General features: G+C 43.7%; 1 protein-coding gene across 1 annotated transcript in view; it reads right to left on the bottom strand.

Moving 5' to 3' along the window:
- Positions 1-3210: 3210 nt before the first annotated feature.
- adgrl1a (adhesion G protein-coupled receptor L1a) overlaps positions 3211-21557 on the bottom strand; it is a gene marked incomplete at its 5' end in the record, with an annotated part of 48666 nt that continues 30319 nt past the window's right edge. Inside the window, 17 exons of the mRNA XM_084570674.1 lie at positions 3211-5528; positions 5621-5638; positions 7707-7829; positions 10361-10457; positions 11444-11599; positions 11861-12029; positions 12169-12260; positions 12418-12484; positions 12814-13034; positions 13517-13720; positions 14261-14434; positions 14521-14729; positions 15604-15726; positions 15916-16096; positions 17799-17837; positions 18017-18202; positions 20237-20340. Coding sequence (XP_084426800.1) covers positions 4606-5528; positions 5621-5638; positions 7707-7829; positions 10361-10457; positions 11444-11599; positions 11861-12029; positions 12169-12260; positions 12418-12484; positions 12814-13034; positions 13517-13720; positions 14261-14434; positions 14521-14729; positions 15604-15726; positions 15916-16096; positions 17799-17837; positions 18017-18202; positions 20237-20340 — 3086 coding nt within the window. The 3' untranslated portion in view covers positions 3211-4605. The remainder of the gene's footprint in view (positions 5529-5620; positions 5639-7706; positions 7830-10360; positions 10458-11443; positions 11600-11860; positions 12030-12168; positions 12261-12417; positions 12485-12813; positions 13035-13516; positions 13721-14260; positions 14435-14520; positions 14730-15603; positions 15727-15915; positions 16097-17798; positions 17838-18016; positions 18203-20236; positions 20341-21557) is intronic.

Below are 21557 nucleotides of genomic sequence, written 5' to 3'. Positions count from 1 at the left end.
AAGATATGTTCGTTTAGGCTTTTGGAATCTTGCAATCTTTATGAAAATAGGCCTTATAAGTTTACCATAAGGCGGACCACCCCGTACCACTGAAAAGGTCCCACCCCATGCATTAAAGTTATCCTGAAATGCTGGCACAGCTCCACGGACATAACACCAAAGACAAAGAGCAGAATCGTCTTAACTACCTCAAAAGTACTGTGTAGTAGTTACATGGACATGTCACAAGAAATCATTAACAAAATAGTACTACTTTATAATTATTATTTATATATGCTTTTTTTTAAAAAATCTCTTTAGGAAATTCCTGTTGCATTTACAGGCACTCTAAAAAATCGTGCTTTAGTTAGTTGATGCGGCAGTGGACTCTTTTTCACGTCTCTCAAGTAAGCATCCGAGACCAAATAACAATCACGTCACCTTTCTTCCTTTGCAGGCAGATTTGTTTTATGAATTAAGTGGAGAAGTGACATGCTAGCTGGATTTATTTGAAGTGATAACCTCTGATCTGCAAACCACCAACATAAAACCATGGGAAACAAAGTAGCTCATCCATTTCCTGATCTCCAGACACAACCCTGCACAGCCGCACTGCAAATCCCTCTAATTAGCTCTGCTACGCGCTGCATGTGTGACCATACATCCCTTCTGATGTTGCCCCTGCTCTGTCCTGTCTTTGGCCAGTCTTTGCAGATATATAACGACCATCTGCTTCTCCGCCGCTGTTGAGCTGACACACCAGCATCCTGCTCCCTCTGAACCTTCCTCCTGGTGTGATATGGTCCACACCAAACTGTCAGTGTGCTAAAGGGTCAACTGCAATTGAACAGACTGTATGCCTGCTGGGACTGCCGTCTAATGATAGACTGAGCAATGCCTCAGCTCACTCTGCGGCGACACTAAGCTGGAGGGGTGAAACAGCGCCGCGTCAAAGGTCGCAAATCCCACCTTTTAAACAACTTCCCACGTAACCACTGGAGCGCACGCGTCAAGCTTTCCACTGGCATGCAAAGTGAGGTGGTGTTAAACGTTTGCAAATAGAAACAGAAAGGAAGAAAATAAAAGAGAGTGAGGGTGAGTTCACTGCAGTAAATTAGTACCCACAGAGTTATTATTGTAATCAGAGGTTTGGAGGCGCTTTGAATGGTGGAACAACTCTATTGTGTGAGGCTCCGTCCGACAGTGTGGGCCGTAGACCTTCTACTGTATAATCACTATCATTTACCACAGAACAGCCCTCCTCTGTTTATTGAGATATTAATCTGGGGTAAACAAAGCTTTTGACAAAGCAAATTAACACTTTCAAAAAACTGCTGCACTAATGGAGTCCACTGAGATTGATATTAAAATGCGGATGAGTTGGGGGGGGTGAGAAAAAGGAACAGGAGCTGAGAGCGGTTGGAAAAAAGGAGAAGCAGGCCCAAGGTGACGCACATTCCTCCTCTCATGGGTAGTGTCGGTCTAAACACTGTTTCTCCCCGGGGCGAGTCCCAGCTGAGCGCTTGAAATCAGTGTCAGCAAGCTATGTCAAATACAATGTGGGATGGAGCTAATGATGATGGCGTTGAGAGCGATGAGGAAAAGGATAATGACCGGCGTCTTGAGTTTCCCATTAACACTGGAGTGAATTGGTTTATCTCCAATCCTGTTTGTTAAAATACATTCAGTTGTCCTCAGCAGATCAGTGGGCGCTGCCTCGGTACAGCGCCCCACCACTGAGCCATTAGACCTGCGCTTCACTCGTCCAGTGCTGCAGCAGGGCAGAATACATCTGAGTATTGTATTTTCATTTGTAAACACTCACACACCCACACACACACGCACTTCCCAAGCTCAGCTGCAAATCCAAGTCATGTACCATCAAACCAGTATTGCACACATTCCCCCTATGGCTCAAGTGATGATCCCAAGGCCTTCTATTGGAGCCTCTTCGGGCTCTGTGGCCCGCACAATGTTACGCACGCAAGTGATTAGAATAACAAGGCGAAATGATGGCAAATCCTTGTAATCCCTCTCCCTTATCTGTCTTTAACCCTCTCTCTCTCTTTCAGCCCCAGGAGCCACAGCTAAAAAGCTGTCCTTTGGGTTCTCTTAGATGTGGGACACTCAGACCTTAGCCAAATGTCACGCTGCAGCGGAAGCATTTATTTTCTGCTCACGTTGTGCCCACACATCACACCCTTTTGCTTGCCACAGGTTTAGGAGGAGATAGTAAAAAAAAAAAAATAACAATGTCATGAATAAATCAATGTGAATAAATGTTCCAAACACATATAGAGCAACTTATAAATAAACCATAACAGATGTCAATAAATAAAGCAAAGGTCAAAACGGATTTCAGCTGGATGAAGCGAGCCTCTCGAGTGACTCTGACGTGACAGCTAATTTCGCTTGCATAAGGTCGCATGCTGGAAGTACGTTTCTCCCAGTCAGTCAACCATCAGTCAACTCTGCTTGTCATTTTTCAAGGTACAGTATAGTGTTAACTCTCTTGATTCAGTCAGGTTTCTCCTCTCCTCCTTGTACCTGAACACCACGGAAAAAGCAACTTAAATTCCATTTGAGGCGGAAAGGAAACGACAATCTGAGATGACTGTGCCTCCTTTCCTTTCAAAGACGCACAAAAGTCTGGAACACGACTTGAGCACTCACACGCTCACACAACCAAGCCGTTTCAATTCATTCTTTCACACATGCACACAGGAAAATAACAAAATTGTCACATTAGGCTCTGGAGTAGTGCTGAAACTATCTTTAAGTGAGAGCAAAATCAATATTCTCTGATAGCATAGCAAACTTCATTGTCACACATGCTAAAAAAAACCATGTTGTTAAATGTATGTCATCTGGTTATATCTTCCAATAAACAAGAACAAACAAAATCACTTAAGGGTTGCTGTCGTTCACCCACAATGCTGCATCTTACTTGGGAGGCACAGAATGACATTTGACAACATCTATCTCGCTTGCCCCGCACCTCCTCCTCCCCATGCTCCCTCTGCCTTTGGTAAATCCACCCTGGGGAATGTCAAAGGTCAAACATTAACAACATGTATTGGATTATATCACGTACAAATTGTGCCAGGATTGATTTGTTCCATTTTTCATTTTGTATAAATAAAACCTACTACACATTTTAATCTCTCTTTCTCTCTCTCTCTCTCTCTCTCTATCCCTGCCTTTTTTCTCCAAAGGAATTTCACTGAATGACACACTACTGGGGCAAAGAAGAGCGAAAGAGTAAGAGATCAAGCAAATGGGGAGAGAGATAGAGTGTATCATTCAGGTCACAAACTCCAAAACATTTTATTTTTTTTCTTTCATCAGTTTGTTGCAGTACAAGAAGTCATGTTTCATATTATTTATTACCTTTGTTGCTTTTGATCATCTGGTGTCTCTATTTACATAGTAGGAATAAAGTGGATTCATGTGTGGTTCCTATATACACATTTATACCAATTGGTCTGCCAGTGTGTTTGTGACGTTTACAGTCTTGCTTGTCACGACAACACACAAAAGTCCACTTTCGACTGGCTAGGCTCTAACAGCAAAGTACACGGAGAGGGGGGCGACACCGTTCTGCTCTTGCAGCCCCTTGAGGACGTAGACCCAGTCAACAAATTTAATACTCTCTTCAAAACAATAGCAAGGCAGTCATTTAACTTTTCAAATGCCTAAAGCAAACAACCGGGGAACAGTGGACAGGATTGTCCAGTCTTAAGGGGGCAGGCTGTGCTGCTCTGGAGGGGTCGCGAAGGACCTCCTCAGTCTCTGTCTCCACCTCTACTCCACTTCTGTACAGAGTTATCAATTCACAGCAAGAGATAATGAAGGCAACTACACTGAATCAGCTCCCACAGCCTGCTTGGTACAAAAGCTCTTGCTCTCTTTTACTTATATGAGTACTGTTTTCACTTTTGATGTTCATTAATGAGCACTTCTAGATAAGAGAGTGTATATGTGTGTGTGTTTGCTTTGTGAGTGTTCTTGTTTCTGTTCTGGCTCAATAAAATATATTTTTGGCAACAATGAAGAGCTTTCTGTGAGACTTTTTTTAGGTTATAATGGTGTACTATATTCCCTGTCTCCACAGCTAACTACTCCTATCAAATGATGAAAAAGACCTATGGATGGTAAGAAAGGGAAATGAGATAAAATATAAAATGATATTCCCATATCCGGAGGCATGTCTGAAGAGAAATTACATTAAAAAAAAAAAAAAAACATTAACAAAGTTTTAAAGTTTTGAAATATCCAAAGGTAAAGGGGATGGATTGGTACATTCAGAGTGCTGGACTTGGCCTTAGGATACCGAAGGAACTGGAGAGGACTTGGGTCAGAGAGAGCCGATGAACACTCTGTGGAAAAACACCCTTCACTCAACTCCATAAGATGGGGGAGGACTGAAGATAGAAGGCTGTTTCTGCAGAGTCAGCCATGACTCCCCCAGAAGGTCATTCTGTTTGCTCATATGTTAGTTAAATAAATGTCAAGAGAAAGAAAGGCAACCAAACAAGCAGGAAGTGGAGAGACGAGAGAAAGACGCGGGCTAGGAGGAGGCTCTGGCCATCACATTAGTCCCCAACTTCCTCCTTGCGGCTCCAGTCACAGGCTCGTGACCAGCTGCATCTGTCCGTCTCCCTCATTGTGGACAGGCTCCTGAGCCTGATGTCCATCCCCACTCGGCCTCCGGGGTGGGGCTTGGTAGAAGGTCTGCATTGGGGCCCCACGAGAGCCCAGGGCGGGCCTCCCGGAGCTGTAGTACAGCTCCTCGGGGGGCTGAGCCGAACGGGGAACCACCTCCAGGGGCTCAGGACTACTGTCAGGGTAGGGTGAGTCTCGCAGGTTGGTGATGCTGGTGTACAGGGAGTCACGGGCGGGGGAGTCTGGCCCTCTGTTGCCTCCCTGCCCGCCAGCACTTTGACCACTGTGACCACTATGACCGAGGCTCTCCGTGAGGTCAGCTGTATAGCTCTCTGACTCCTCAGGGTCGCTCTGGTAGAGGACTGACTGGGCACGCTGCAACAGCAGGGGCTCCTCTAGAGCTTTATAAAGTAGCTCTACATCCTGTGGTGTGCGCTGAAGTCCCTCTCTCAGGAAGTCTTCATCTTTGTCCATGCTGACAGACGGCTCTGGTCCGACCACCGCTGACCCCCGGCCAACTCCACCGTGAGATCGCCCCCTCGCGAGGCTACCGTACACTCTGTCCCCTACGTCGCCTCCGCCTCCTCCACTTCCTGCTCCAACGCCACCTCTCAGGTTGTTGTGCACGAGCTCAGAGATGATCATTTTCTCGAAGGCTGCCGCATCTGAGAGGTTTCGTCGGATGCCTCCCCCTCCCAGGGTCTCCGTGTTGCGGGGATTGAAGATGGGCGGGGTAGTGTCTCCACCCCCACCACCGAGGAAGTCACAGCTACCCCCACCTCCACCCGCAGGGCCAGTGCGCAGGGAGTAGCTGTTGTTGAAGTTACCATTCAGGGGCAAGGTTTCCATTCCGCAGGGTTCGCGCGCCTTGGATAATGTACTCTCTGGAGCCAAACACAGACAGAGTGTTTTGGCATTAATGTTAAAGAATTAGATTCAAATGCCAGCAAGAAAAGGAAATGTTAATTACACTTACTTGGGTCACGGAAGGTTCCTGTGCATCCCAGAGAAAGTCATGTGTAGTGAATAAAATAAAACACAGTTAACAATGCTCTTTACTGATGGAACAATAACTTTTTCAAGACATTTCAAAAGGGAGCCATTGATCTTGTTGGCGGTCCGCCCCTTTCCCCCTCTTTCTCTGTCTCTCTCTCTCACATTCAACCGCCTCTTACCACACACCCAAGTACATGCGCTGTCACATTAACTCTGATTCATGCAGACTTAGACCAGTTTGTGTGACACTATATTCCTGCAACGTAAACAGCACATCCAAGTTCCAGAAAAATATGCTTGTTGTATATTTACTACCGTCAGCGATACCTCAAAGCACAAATAATTTATAAAAAACCCACCTACAGTAGCAGTAATGTTTATTTTATGAATTCCCTTCAAGCAGCCAAAGACGTTGTGCTTTTTGTGCTTTTCTGTGCTCCCAAATTACCATCACAGCAAAGCAAAAGCCACAGCTGCCTAAAAACAGAGACGCGCGTTCACTTTTTAAAATTTAATGCGTAGCATGACTTTAATCAACGTTCTTCTTCGGTGGTGCTGTGGGTAATTAGACATTCTAATGAAGTGCTCTCCCTATCCTCTACCACTCTCTTCTAAAAATGACTGGGCTGCCAGGCCTGTGGCTATCAGACTTGACGTCTTGTGCGGAGAGGCTTTAAAATATTTAACAGAAACGCTGCCTTAACTTTGAGTCCTCAGACACTAAGCCTGATATTCTGCGGGCGCAGCAAGCAGCCACACGCAGTCGTACTGCACCGAGTGAACACTGGTACTGTGGTGGAGCAATTAACAAAACACGTCTAATTCTGCAGTTAGGAAATCAAAGAGTTGACAGGAAACAAAGAAATATGCTATCAGGCTGTTTAAAGAGTCCCATGCTGAGACAGAAGCTAGGGCATACACACACAGACACTTACACTGACCTAAGCGACCTACGTCCAGATGGACCGTCCCTCGCCACCGAGCTGTCTGATCCCTTTCCACGGCCATCGTGATTTAAAGCCAACAGCTTTTTCTGCTTGGCAAGAAAGCCATCCTAAAGAATTCTGGCAGTCACAGCTGTAGCTAAACTTCTAATCAATTTGTGGTTGTTCTCATGAAGATTCAAGATTTGACCAGATGGCTGGTTAGGCTGTAGGCACTGTTTGGCTCTGTTCTGCTCAGCCTAGTGAATCTGTCTGACAGCTACATAGTCTGAAAATACACACACACACACACGAATGTGCCACGCACACAGCAGTGAGAGCGCATATACCACGTCAAACTACTGACAGAGTAACAGACAGTAGGACAGCAACGATATATACACGTGTTCTGACAAGCATGGGCGGCAGTGTGGGTGCCGGAGCTACCTCTACATTAGCCATAGTGCCGCCTCAGCAGGCACACGACATTTCCGTGGCTTGGTTTTAGTTTTGATTTGTCGGTACTATGATTTATATCGTGTATCGATACATTAATAAGCCAAACCAATCATTTTTACCAATCATTCAGCCCTGTGCTGTGAGTCAAAATGGTTCATTTGCTTTACTCCATAAACATTCACTGTGGAGACTCTGTGGAAACCTGCAAGCCAGAGTGATTGTGAAACTAATAAAGCTAATATACAGAAGGCCACCACAGTTGCTCTTGCCTGCATTGTGCAATAACAGCATCAGGGACTCTTCAACCTGTACTGCTGTCTATAACCACTAAGACGGCACAGGACAGAAACAAAATCATTGATGCATTGAATTTCATCACCATGCATTGTTTTGTTATGGAGGTGAATGCATGTTTTCTTCCCCTCTAGACTGAATGACACCTACATTGTAAGGTGTAGGCAACTGGCAGCTGAGGGCGAAACATGCACAAACATGTGTCAGTTCCTTTAAATGCTAAGTTCTGAACCTTTCATATTGTTTGGGTGCCGTGTATGAGCGATCATGTGTGTACATGAGGTGGAGACAAAATGACAATAAAAGCAAAAAAAAAAAAAAGCTCATTTCTGGTGCCGCTACTGCTGACAAGAATGCACGCACAGGCCGAAGTGGTTATGAGGAGCTAACCGGTAGAGTTGAAGACACCAGGTGAGGGCGGGGTGAAGCTTTCGGCCAGAAGCGTGTTGTAAGGAGAGGTACCAGTGCGAGTCTGCAAGACTGGGTTCGTCAGAAGGTGGTTGCCCATGGTTGCTGCAAGACACACACATAAAATAAAAATGAACCCAATCATAAACATAATAACACATTTTCCTCCTCAGATGTATGCAAACTAAGCACAGAAACATGGTACAGAATAGGTGTAACAATCTGAAATTCACATTTCCAGGCTCTAATAACATTGGGAATCATAAAAATATTTACTGTTTATTCAGATGGGGTTATTTTTGTTATGCCGGTGCTTCATGGAGTAATGCATTTCACAGTGTTCTCCTCAATGTGTATGCCTGCTGATTGTAACCTTTGAGTAAAAATACAATTGCACGGGAAAGGTACTGAGCATTCATTTTTTTTCCTTTGGCTCCTGACAATGTAGTCAGACGGGGAGAACAGTAATGCGTGCCATTATGTAGTCTAAGGGTGCAGCCATTGAAACACAGTTAATTTCACAGTGAAATGTGAATGCCACAACAAGACAAATATAATTCAAAGAAATGGCACACTGAGAATGTTGTATAATGCCCATGTATGGCTCCTGCCTGAGGCAACTCGAACAGAAATGCCATGAAATTAAAAATAGGACAGCATGACGGAGAGTCGTCCGAGGCAAAGTGCAACCTTCGGGTCTCCAGCCTACCGTTCATCACACAGCAAGGGAGCAGGGAGTTCTAAAAAAGTAAAATATGCACTCACACACAGCTATTTATTTGTCATTTTCCCTCCTCTTACACTTCCTCTGTCCATCGTTCTGGCATGCTAAACCCTCTTCCTTCCTTCTCTGGCTTGCTTTTCTGTGTTGACTGCACCACATTTTCTCAGTTCCTCGTGCCAGAATCTTTTCAAACACCACCAAATTAGCTAGGATTAGCTGTCCGTGTGAACCTCATAGGAATATCCTGCAGAAAATTAAAGAAACTGGCTTTAACTGTGGAGAATAAGTAGTGCGAGGGGGATCATGGGAAGCGGCGTGTGTGTAGTGCACATCTTTTCTTCTGGACAGATTAGCACTGACTGAGGTTCATAAAGTAGTATGGAGGGGAAATCAAAGAGATCAGAGATGCCACCGATAACAACGCAGCATCTCTCCAGATTGTTTAATTACTCCTCCACGATAGAGCTTTACGCACATTCCTCGTTTCCCTCCCGTTCATCTTTCAAATTCTTCCAAACTTTTCTCAGAGGCACAGAAAATAAACGCTTCACAGCCCAGTTGTTTGTGTTTGACAGCGCACCATGGAGTGATCCACATAGTGTGTCTCCTCCAGGCCTGGTGATTGCTCTATCGTAACAAAAAGCCCCGGAAACCGACCCACCCAACGGCACACAGACACACACACACACACCCACACACGCACACACATCTCATCCATCCAGCTCTCTCGTAGCACACCTCTTCCTCACCCCCTGCCTTTCTCCTGTCACTTTCCTCAATTAGAATAATTACCCCCTGTTCGCTCACACGCTAATCAGTTCATTAAAAACAAAATGGATGAAATTAGCATAGAGAGTGACGGCTGATTTAGCAACTGCCTGTGTGTCATGATCAACACCCCCACCACCCACCAACCCTGGGCCCAATCTGGAACCTGGGCCAACCTCGATCGTCTCAGTGTCGCTGATTGCCGCGACAGTGACGCCACCAGTTGCTGAGGCTGAGGCAATCAATGACTCTACACACATATTTTATGTCTTCAGGCCTTAAATAATTAATAGAGTCCGATCCTGTGCTCTGCTGGCTTCACAGGGGACAACTTAGGTTGACTCACAATATGCCGCTAATACAAAAAAGCAAGTTTGTGATATATTATATAAGCCACAGAGTTTTCCTTAAGTGTAACTCATGTGAAAAATGTACTTAATGGTATATTTTAAATAGGAAAAATACAGGCACAAGAATTCCTATATTAGTAACAAAACTGCCACATTTACAGTGTGCTCATATAATAAAATCAATGTTTTTTTAATTGAAAATCAGTCAAATGCCAACTCGGACTCACTGAAAATGGCTGCATAGCCTTTTCCAATGATAACAAAGTAGAAAAATATACTGTGGAAAATCCTGCATGTGATGGAGTGAAGTGGCTTCACTACATATTTTTTAAGTGCGACTATACGTAACTCTTAGAATTACATGTAAAATTTCATACAGGAACATGAACACACTTGCACCAAGCGCACACATATTCATACGATGTAGCAGCTGAACTCCTAAGTGCTTTTACTGCTACACTCCAGACTAAAATCCACCATCCACCTACCAGGCTCTAACCATTTATGCCATTCAGTAAATGATTGCTGCTACTAACTGCTGCAGGATCTGCTGGTTGGCCCAGTAGCTATAAGGGAAATTGCAATGGTAGTTAACCTTGGAGCACCAGAAATGCGGACATATATTTCATCATCCTTTTTACTCTCGTATGTCCACATTTCACACTAAAAACACTGCTTCGCCTTAGCCCCGTCCACTATATACTCCAGATTTTTTTTTTGTAAATAGTATATTAGCTTGTATTTATTTGTGACCATTTCAGTGTGAACGGCAGGTAAACAGAGGGAGGTCTCACCACGGTTGAGCGTCGGGGTGCTGTTGATATCTCCCGCCATGAAAGAGGATTCCGTCTGCTTCCGAACCGTGTCGTTCCACATCCTGCGGATCCGACTCTGGGAAAAGGAGCAGTTTTGATTACAGTGAGTGTCAACGAGTGGCAGCAAACACACAACAGGTTATATGGAGAAACGCGGCGGGTAGACTTTGTAACTCAGTGGGGCAGCTGTAATCAAAACTGCGGGTCTCGCTCTAATCCACAAAGAACAATAGGTAAACACGCACAGGCTTTGTCATGCTATCACGAGGGGAGCTAATAAACCAGAGATGTGTAAGACATGAGTGCAGCAGCTGATACAGTCATTTTACTTACACTTAATTGCAAGTGTTTCTGTACGTGTCTGTGCCACAGCGCACATGTCAGCAAGTATAGTATTTCTGGATGTATTGCATGCATTTTTACTCCAAACAGTACTTCACAGAATATTTTTATACCGTAAATGACTTGTCTACCCTGCTAAGCAAGAAGCTGCCAGTACTGGATGAAAAGTCTTTTATTTATTTATTTATTTATTATTTACAACGGACGTGACTAAGCTGACTGATTATACAATATTTTCAGCAGAATTATCTAATGAACGAGTCATAAATCATGATGTAACACACTTTATTTTGGCTCTGTCACTGAGAACAACAGGATTTTAACACCGGCATTTCACTTGATGCACATCTCACTTGTACGTGGGCTGTCGAGTAAGTTAAATAAGTAAATTTAAGTGCTCTGAAAATCACTGAGTCATTGGTATTGATCAGCAATCAAACCCCCGCAGATTCTTACATAACAGATCTTTTCAGATGGGATAAATGCAGATCCAGAGTGAGGACATTTCACTTGATTTCAAAGCTATTTTTCTGTTTAGACAGAAAGAGAATAATTTGATCTAAGAAAATAGATGTAAGCTGTTCAATACAAGTAAAATTGTCTTATTTTCATTTGTTGTAGAAAATCACAATTTTAAAAGCCTGGTTGATGTGTAAACATGTGTTCCTGGGTGACCTTGTGTGCGGCGTTATTTTCTGAGCGGGTCTGTCCTGCCTGTACCTGTCTATGGGCTGCTGCGTGGCGAGCCTGGCTGCCACTGTAGTAGCGGTTGTTGGCACGCAGGCCGGAGTTCTTCAGGGAACCGTGGGAGCTGCTGGTGGAGGTACGGCTGCAGCAATACGAGTGACGCAGACATTTACTGTACTCCTTATGGACCTGTAAATAAATATTACCACCGGCACAGAAGGCAGGTTTTAGAGTGACTCGTAAACACAAACATTTTCAATGGGCTGAACCGAATGTGAAGCTACAGAGCCTCTTATCGCACAGCCGCAACAAAATGTACACAATACAATCAGTCTGAACATGTATGCTGAATAGTATTCAGACTTATTTAGACACACCTGTCCATTCATTTACATTTCATCTGCTTAAAGCCATAATGTAAAGTAACTATGAAAGGACTAGTTTTGTTACCTTCTTCTGCAGGGCACAGTGGAAGATGAAGATGAACATGCCCTGGAAGGCATTGAAAGTAGTGAAGAGGTAGGCCATGATTACTGTGTTCTCATTAATGAAGAGGAAGCCAAAGGCCCACGTCAGCCCTAGCAGGAAGAGCAGGGCAATAGCCCCTAGAGCCCATGACCTGACAGAAGTGGAGAAAAGAATATTCAAATAATGACTCATGCACTGAAAAACTGAATCAATTTGGAATCTGTCTCACTGTTAGATTATTGTTTCTTGAAATAGTAAGACGTGTGACTCATCAAATCATTTGGACTCACTTAATGTTATCCAGGCGGCTGGAGTCAGGCTTGAGTGCTGAAGAGTTGCGGATCATCTTGTGTAAAGTGATCATGAGGAAAATGAGGTTGAGCTGAGGACAGAAGACGGGAGGAAATAAATAAATGTGCAATGAATTTTAGAGTCTACTCTAAAAAGAAAAGCTGCACCGTGAATAAGAAATACTTTGGGTTTGACTGTGTGATATCAAAACAGAGGTGAATAATACTGTCTGACAGTAAAGCTAATACCATAATAATGAATGAAACGGGTCCAATGAAGCTCCAGATGAAGTAGTTATCCACTCGTAGCCAGCATCTGCAGTGGCATAGAGGAGAGGAGACAGTTTTACCCAGCAAAGCTTACGAACACGTATAGAACAACGTATAGACTCAATGAGCCACTTACACATACATACACACACATACACACACACAGTGGCAGGCATGCACATACTATTTCCCTGTCTCTGCAGATTATCTATGAGGGCTAATCATCAGGCTTTGGCTAAGTGTGTTCAGAAAACCCAGTCTGTGGGGAGACGCAAGAGCCATTTAAACAGCACTGCATATTACATTTCCAGCTGGGGGAATAGCATAATCCTACTTCTCAATCTGCAGGTGCAAAAGGACTGTCTTCACACGTACGCTTTCTTGGTCCCATAGCTCCTGTAGTCTATGGCTGCAGAGATGCCCACCACCAGTGCGGGGAAGCAGTAGCCGCACAGATAGTAGTACTTTTTGCGGGAGTACTCGCTCTCAAAGACCTCCACCAGCATGAGATACAGCTGCACACCCTCCAGACACATCCAGGAGAAGGCAGCCAAGAAGAAGAAATGCAGAAGGCCCGCAAAGATGGGACAGGCGATCTGAGAGTAGCAGACAGGGAGAGGGCAGAGAGACGAGAGGAAGAGGAAGAAGGAAAATATTAAGATGAACAAGGAGGAACAGTTAAGCTCAAGGCATAAGGGAAAAACAGGAGAGGATAGAACAGAGTCACTATCAGGAACTGTAGTACTGCTACACATTGACAGGGGGAAAATGAAAAGCTGCCCCCTGGGTGAGTGGCTCTGTGCATGTTACTGAGTGGTAATTCATTACTCAAGGCAGTAAAAGTTTTATAGAGGGTTGTAATAACAGACTCAATTCTGGTTTCACAGTTATTTGATTAAAAAAAAAGTCACATCCTCTAAGTTAGAAACTATAAAGTGACTTTCACTTTCATTAGGGGCACAAGCATGTCAGCTGAAAAAAGTGCATATAAGTCTAAAGTAACGTGTACAGTCGTTGCTGCACAAAACAAGCAACACCCAATTCATGATAAAACCAGAATGGGTGGCTTCAAACTCACGTGATATTCCGTTTTGTCGATGCCGATGAGGAAGAGCAGCTCAGCGATGAAGAGGTTGATGCAGAGGTTCTTGTGGATGGTGTTGCGGTCGGTCTGCAGGCCACGCAGGAAGCAGAAAGTGGAGATGCAGATGGCGAGACACACTAGGGAGATGACAATCCCCACCCAGGTAATCACAAAAAGGATCAGTTCGTGCATCCGCCCCTGGTGTTGAGGTTCGGGCAGTGTCGGATTTACAGAAGGTGGGGTGGAGGGGAGGCAGAAACGCAGAAACACAGCAGAAACAGACACAAAGAGAGGGAAAAATATAGGATAAAGTGTTAGAAGAATAGTGGGATGGGAAATAAGCAGTAGAAACAATAGGGGGATTGAGAGAACAAGGGGAGGGAGGGAAAGAGACAAATTGCCTAATTTAATATTTGTAAATATATGCAAGGAGCTAAAGTGTAAAGACAAGAGACAAGATGTCTTGACAAAAAAAATGCATGACATTCAAATTCACATGAATGTCAGCTAGAAGAAGAGGGACGTGAATTTGTAAGTCTATGCCTCCCTGAATGTCGGAGTGACACAGGGAAAAAACAATTGAAAACAAAGAGCTTGTCAGCCTTGAGAGGGAACATTAATGTGCATGTGTGTGTGAGGGTGTGTGTGACTATGCTAATGCTCTCGCGAAATGAAAGTCCGCATAAATTACCCGCCTTTCATTTTAACTGCGCCCCTGCCACGCCCTAGTTTACTTACATCGGGCTCATGGTGAGCCATGAGCACGGCAAAATTGGTGAGGTGGCTGCAGGAGCAGGTGGTGTGTGTGTTGTTAGTATCCAGTAGCCGGCAGCCTTGGGACGACCACTGGCCTGTCATGGAGCGCTCAGAGTAGTTCCAGAAGGAACAATTTGGAGAGTAATAATTCTCCAGCTGCAGAAAAACAAAAGCAGGGATGAAGGAAATGCCGATGCAAATTTATGTGTCAGGATTAAGAATTGCAATTTGAATTAGTCTACCTGTAGGTGTTTGAGTGTGAAGACCACCGGCTGAGTGAGAAACACTCTACTGGACTCTTTGTTGATGGAGGCAGCAATTACATGGGAGTTGACTGCCAGGCGCTTCTTATCATGGTTTAGTCCGTCCACTTCCATCTTTACTGTGGCGTTCTCCGTCGATAGGAACGATCCCAGATTTTTATAAAGAATAAATACCACCTTAACTTGACCTGTACATTGGAGACACACAGAAAGACACGGAAGATTGGAAAATGAAACGGGATAACAACGGTAAAAAATTAAAGAGGAGATGCTACGTGAAAAGGGAAATATAGATAATAATAAAGTGGGCCGAGGAGAAGAAGCGGGGGGTTGGAAATATAGAAATGGGGACGTAATATGTTAACGGCAGCGAGAGCGGCAGAGACGGAGAGTCGGGAGTGACAGGGAGAGTGAAAAGGAGACAGAGAGAGAGAGTTAGTGAAGGTTAGAATGATGGTAAGGACCGTTTCATTTTGACTGGTGGAAGAGAGCGAGATTTAATGTGGAGGGCAATGGAACATTCATCCCTCAAGCATTCACAGATCTCTTATTATTCCATATGAATATTTCATGTGCGTTTGTTTCAATCATTCTAATCTCGTTCCCGCTGCAGAGCTGAGCAGAGACAGAAAACAGAAAAGCGCAGGGAGGAGGGGGGGGGGGGTGATGGAGAGGAGGAGGGGAGGGGGTGGGGGGGTTGGAAAAGGAGAGATGGGAGAGGGGGATAAGATGGTGGAGAGACGGAGCGAGGGAATGGAATGGGGAAAGGAGAAGAGGGAGTGCTGAGATTGCTCTGTCAGACTGGGGCCGATTGTAATCTACACGCCTCCCCAGCTATTCTATTAAGTCTGCTGTTAAGAAACCATCAAGAAAAGAAATTGTCTCAGCGCTTTTGTTAATCTTATTAGCCTATTATTATGAACCAATAACTTAGTCAACTGCATGCAGATTGTTTTAAGCTTGCAGGAAAATGCAAATGGCAACATAAGAGAGTAGGCTTCACAGGATAGTGCAATTTTTCAGTCATGGGGGTGTGGACGGGGGGAGGTAAGGGTTGCTGACCGTTGCGACTGTACTGTTTGATAGTGGAGGCTGAAAGCTGGATGGTGCTGTCGCTGGCGTAATTCTGCGGGAAGGACAAGTCCTGCAGGTCCATCTCGGTGTTTACAACGTGCACCTCAAGGTCTGATGGTGGAAGCACAGCATGCAGGAATTTTATTAAAACCTCTTCGCTCTCAAAGATGCAAATAACACTCAGGAGAAATTCAGAGCTCCAATCCGGAGGCGCAGTTTCACAAAAAAAAAAAAAAAAATTAAAGCGATCTGAGCCGTGTCGACTATAATTAATACTGAGTTTTAATACTGCTTCCTTACCAACGCTGGGGGCTCGGTCAGAAAAACGATTCCCGTACATGTTGTTGGCCAGCAGGAAAGCTCCTTTCTCTAGCACGTCCAGTAGCATGGTGGCAGTGTGCGCCTGCTCTGTGCTGTTCATGTCCTGCCACGACTCCAGAGCTTCAGGACGGAGAAGGTTGTCGACTGTCTGCACCACCGCCTGGCACATGCGAGAGGCGTAGTAATTTGAAGCATTTCATTTTAACAGTTCACAACAAGGCACACAGAGGCACACAGAGTCCTAGAGTACGGCGTGACAAATGAGGAACTAACAGAACTAATTAATCATCTGATGGCTCGTGTGTAGTTCCGCATCCAGTGCGATTTTTAATTTTTTAAATCTTTTCTTCTCAGTAGGGATTCATCACTTCTCTAAGAATTTGAAGTGCTTGTACTTGATTAGAACACATAAATGTTACGTGAGGCAATCATGAAGGTAATAATGAAGTACAGCTGCAGTCTAAACAAATACTTGAAATTGTACTCAACAGCACACGAGGTAACACAAAATAACACGTTCATGATAAGACAGTAACGACTATTGCTTATTGGTCTTGTGTGATTTTGAGTAAACCCAATTCTGGATAATGGATCTCTAGTAACTCATTATTAGACACCAGATCATTAACACTCTTTCTAGCGGTGCGTTCTCGGCTCTCAGGAAACGCTATTAGCTATTAATGAGCTATTTTGTAATTACCTGTTAGTTCCTGATTTGTTCATCACTTTCTTAGTAATTAAACATGTTGTGTACTGCTTTTTGTGTGCTGGTGTGTAACCATAGTAGATGGGCACTTTAAAGTACAAAGTCTACTAGAATTTCCTAGAAACTCACCACCTCTCTGCACTACATTTATTACTGTGCTATGTCAGACATATTACCATTCTATTTCACACTTACAATTCATTTAATGGCAATTTTGATGGTTGTATCAGCTATCCAATTTATTGGAGTAGCCTGCTTGATGAATCATGTAATTCTCTTGCTCAGGCCTCTCAAAATGAAGGATAGACTGCTGTGTGGAATAAAGACCACTGCTGTTACCAACATTAATTCAGTATCAGAATGCACTCCATCTGCTACGGAAGAAAAAGACAGAGGATGTTTTTGGTTTATCCTTGGATCGGTGCAGCAGCGGGTGATAAAGAATAGCGGTTCGGTTACATACTACACAGCAGCCTTTACATTCATCTTGCACCAACTGAGATCAGAAGATGTGGGGTCATATTACAGTATGCTGCAGACAGGTCAAGAACATAAAAGAGTGTGCGCTGCAGAGTGCTGCATTTCATCATTACAGGGAAGCATACACAAGGCCTTTTCATGATATTAAATTACAGCTTTCTCAGAACTAGAGATATTGCACAAATATTGAAAACGCACAGAAGTGTGTAGTAACACTGGTGCCTTTGATACTACAGTCAAATTACATTTTCTCAGCGCGACAGATATTGCACCTTATTGTGCAACACAATAAGGCCAAGGCCTGTATTATGCATTTAAGCTCTTTCCCAGTGTAAAAGTTTAGGTTATAATAAGACTGATGACTTCTTCATTAGCTGAACCCATATTTCAAATATGCACGCCGTAGGCATAAGCTTTTGGAAATAATACACAAGCAACATTGCACATGGTGTTCATCTGGAGTTATTCCAAACCTCGGAACACTGCTTTTCAGTACAAACTAGAAATCTGGTAAGTGATGATTCCAAAGATACATCAATCATAATACAGAGCGCCGAGGAATCTCATCCACCAACCCAGTCTCCTCAAGGATTTATCTTCCCGCAGTTATTCTAAGTCACAGAGCAGTCATACTCCACAAGCATGTAAAGCAGGCAGATAAAAACAGAAGAGCTACCTGGATGTATGCCCGACAGGTTCGTTCTCGCTTCTGAAACTGGAGAGGGAGAATACAAGGCTTAGAATTAAACATGTAATCAGAAACACTGGAAAAAAGTCACTGGTTCATGCGTGTGCGCTATGGGGTTAAAATCACATTAACCCCAGTGCTCTTGAGTGGAACATACAACGGGAGCACGTGTGCATCTTTATGCATGTGTTTACGCTCTCTCCTACCTTGTTGTAGTTTCTTCCAGCTGACTCCTTGTTTCCAGGCCTCAGGGCCTGAAGCTGAGCATCCAGTATATCCAGCAGCTGCTCAATCAGTCGGACGGAAGAGCTAACATCTCCGGCTTGGATTCGACCCCTAGTGTGGTTCACTAGCTCACCAGCTATGTTTGCAGCATTCTCCCCACTCTTTATCTGCACATGAACACACATAAATGCACACACTCTCAGTGACTCTTTAACCATGATAAAACAGCTTAGCTTTGGTTGCAGCCTTATTCAAAGCTGTTGGAATCCCCACAATACTGACGACTAAAACGCGTGCTGTGCACACGACACAAGTTTATATGTTGTTTGTTCAGCAATCAGGTTTCCTTCTCACTGCTCTTATTGCATCATTGTAAACAAAAAGGGACCTTGTAGAACACTTCATGAAGTTTTTGCAGATCACACCCGTAGCAACAACCTTTCAATTGCAATTGATTTTTGCTGAAAGGAGAGAGTAGAATGGCTCCTTCCAATGATGTTACTTTTCAGAGTGGTGCTACTTACCCTTCCAGGCACATGCACACACTTAAGAAAACCAGTCAACAGAATGTTTGACTAAATAATGAAGGACTTCTCCAGGACAAAATATAGTAGTCTTGGTCTTGATGTACTTTTAATTCACTTTTCTAAGGAATGAGTGGACTCTGACTGTCAACATTGGGAAACTACAACAATATACATAAGCAACATAGTTTTAAAATAAAGTAGGACTTATTACAGAAGGATTACTTGATAAATTAGAAAACTGATATCCAATATTTTGTGGGGCAATAAACTGGCAAGTATTCAGAAATTGATTTTATAGTCTCGTAAGAGTGATGGTGGCTTGGCTCTCCCTAAATTCAGACAGTACTGTTGGGCAGCTAATGTGCAAAAACTATACTGATTGGGTGACGAGAGTAGGCTCTCTCTTTTTTCACTACATTAAGAATTTGGGCCCAGATTCGGAGGAACTTCAGACTACAGGGGCCCTCCGTTCTGACCCCAGTGTTAGAAAAATCACGCTTTTAAACCCTCAAATCTAGACCTGGACCAGGTACATAATAATGGCATCTTTTTGTCTTTATCAGAATTGTCACATCTCTTCTATTTTTTCCAAGTTAGTGATTTTGTTAAAAAATTCTTTACTCACTTTCTGAATTGTCCTCCTGATACTTTGATAGATAACCTCTTATCAGTAGGCCCTAATCAGAGGAAATGCCTCTCAGAATCTACACTTCTGTTAATGATGCTTGTAATAGATGTAAACAGTCCCCCGCTAATCACACACACAATATGTTTTGGTCTTGCCCTAAATTAGTGACATTTTGGTAGAGGATTGTTGACACCTCTGGCAGAGTTTACGGTCAAATCATTTCCCCAAATCCATTGACGGCCATTTTTGGCGCTCCTCCTGGAACTAACTTCCCCACGGCAATGAAGCAGGTTTTGGCTTTTACCACCTTGCTTGCCCTGAGGCTGATCTTGTTTGACTGGAGGCTTGCCTGCCCCACAACACACGATCAATATAACGCTTGAGAAACTTAAGATTCTTGCTCACTGGTTCAGTTAAGACATTACAATCTATGTATATATGTATATATTATCTTTGTTTGAGTGTATATGTTGTTTGACTTGTGTCCTTGATTTAATCTGACCTAAAAGGGGTTTGTTTATGGAGTGGGAAGGGACAAGAGGGTTACTGACATGTAGCTGTAACTGTATGGATGGAGAATTATTTAATTTATTTAACTGTTTGCTACTGCTGCATGTCTGTATGCAAAAAAAAAACACTGTTCAATAAAGAAAGTTGGAAAAAATAAATTAAGTAGCAGCCAGCTAAATAAAAATCATTGTGCATCATCTAGAGACTATGTTTAGCTACTGCACTAGCATAATTGATTATATGAGGCTACAATTGAAACGAAACAAAATGAAATTGAAATGGCCGACTTCTGTGAGACCCTAAGCATGGTTTTAAAAATTATTTAGCTGAGCTGTAATTAAAGTATATTAGTGAAAAAAAATAGTTAATTAAGCATTAAGAGCAGATGCCTTGTAATAAAGGGTCAGTGGAAATAAGTCCATATTTTAATCAGGACAGCCTTAGAGATATGCTAATGTGTGAGGGGAGGTGGACAGGGAGGCTGGCTGGGGCAGTGAGGCAGACCCATGGCCAAGGGGTATGACTCCAGGTCTCACCTTCTGGGCCACCTGGTTGACCCACGGGGAGGTGCAGTTACTCAGGTCAGGACCCCGCGGGTTCCACGTGACCTGCTCCGCCAAGCACTGAAATGAAGCAATACCTGGAGAAAAGCAGAGGGAGGAGAAATGGGGTGGGAGGAATAAGGAGATCAAATGTATTAGGTGCCTTCAATTAAAAGGTAAAGGAGAGGGGTTTCTACAGTAAAAATTGAATTAATTTTTAAAATGCAATACTCAAGGTGTTTTAAGATAAGAGGGATTGGAGGTGGGGGTGGGGGGCAGTGAGGAAACATCTTAGTAAAAAAATGGGTCACAAGTGTAAAAGGTTGAATAATGGAGTACAGGGGTAGAGAGAACGTGAAGAAGAAACAAAAGGGCCAGAACAGGCTTTCACGCTGTAAAAAGAATGATTTCAAGAGAACATGCTCACATACCACATAACATTTACTCAGTGCACACAGTCACACACCAAAGACGTCAAGTATGATTCCTCACTGTCGAGTAAAAAGACCTGGAGGGAAGCACCTTCCACCAAACCTCATTCCCAGCTAGGTTTTTCTGTTTAGTTACGAGGGTTCAGATAAAGGACACCATGCTAGGATGAAACCAATGAACACGCCTATCTGCTGCTGCTAACACAAACAACCAACATCAAGCCGCAAAAACAAGGCAGAGAAAGAGACAGAGAGAGAGAAAGAGAGAGAGAGAGAGCAGATTGGGAGAGCACTGACGACAGAGACAATGCAGCAATGCTTCATAAGATCAGAGCAGATGTGGCGTTGCATTTCATATCCCCCTTTTTCTCTCGCCCGCTGATTTTTCTTTCCTTTCTCTCACGTTTCTCTGTACTCTCCTCCATCGAACACAGATTAGGTTTTGAGAGCTCTGCCAAGATGAGGTAATTAAGCCAGCTGCTAATTTAACACGGAGAGAACATAAAGAATCAACGAAAGGCACTGAGGAAGATGGAGGGAGAGGCATTTTTTTCTGTGACTAAAGAGAGTTTTTTGAAGGCTGGATGTTTACGGGTATAGTAGCTAACATGAAGGGAGGTGACGCCTGTGTTGTCTGGCCTTTCATTTCACTCCTTATTATTCACTACTTTCAATCAGCGCTGTTTCTATGGAAGATGAGCCTTTCATTTGTGGAGGACTGGCTTTCATCTGCGAGTCCTCAGGGACTGTGCTTACTGGTGGGACCAACTCAGGGACAGACGAAGACAACAGCGGAAAAAAACAAGTGTCAGAGCACAAACATGCTGATCACTTGAGCACATGCACCGATGCACAGTATATGCTGCAAACACTACATCCATGGA

This window comes from Chelon labrosus (genome assembly GCF_963514085.1).
Source record: "Chelon labrosus genome assembly, chromosome: 21".
NCBI classification, from domain to species: Eukaryota; Metazoa; Chordata; class Actinopteri; order Mugiliformes; family Mugilidae; genus Chelon; species Chelon labrosus.
The sequence above is the reverse complement of the archived record's forward strand: the minus strand, read 5'-3'. Positions and strand labels throughout refer to the sequence as shown.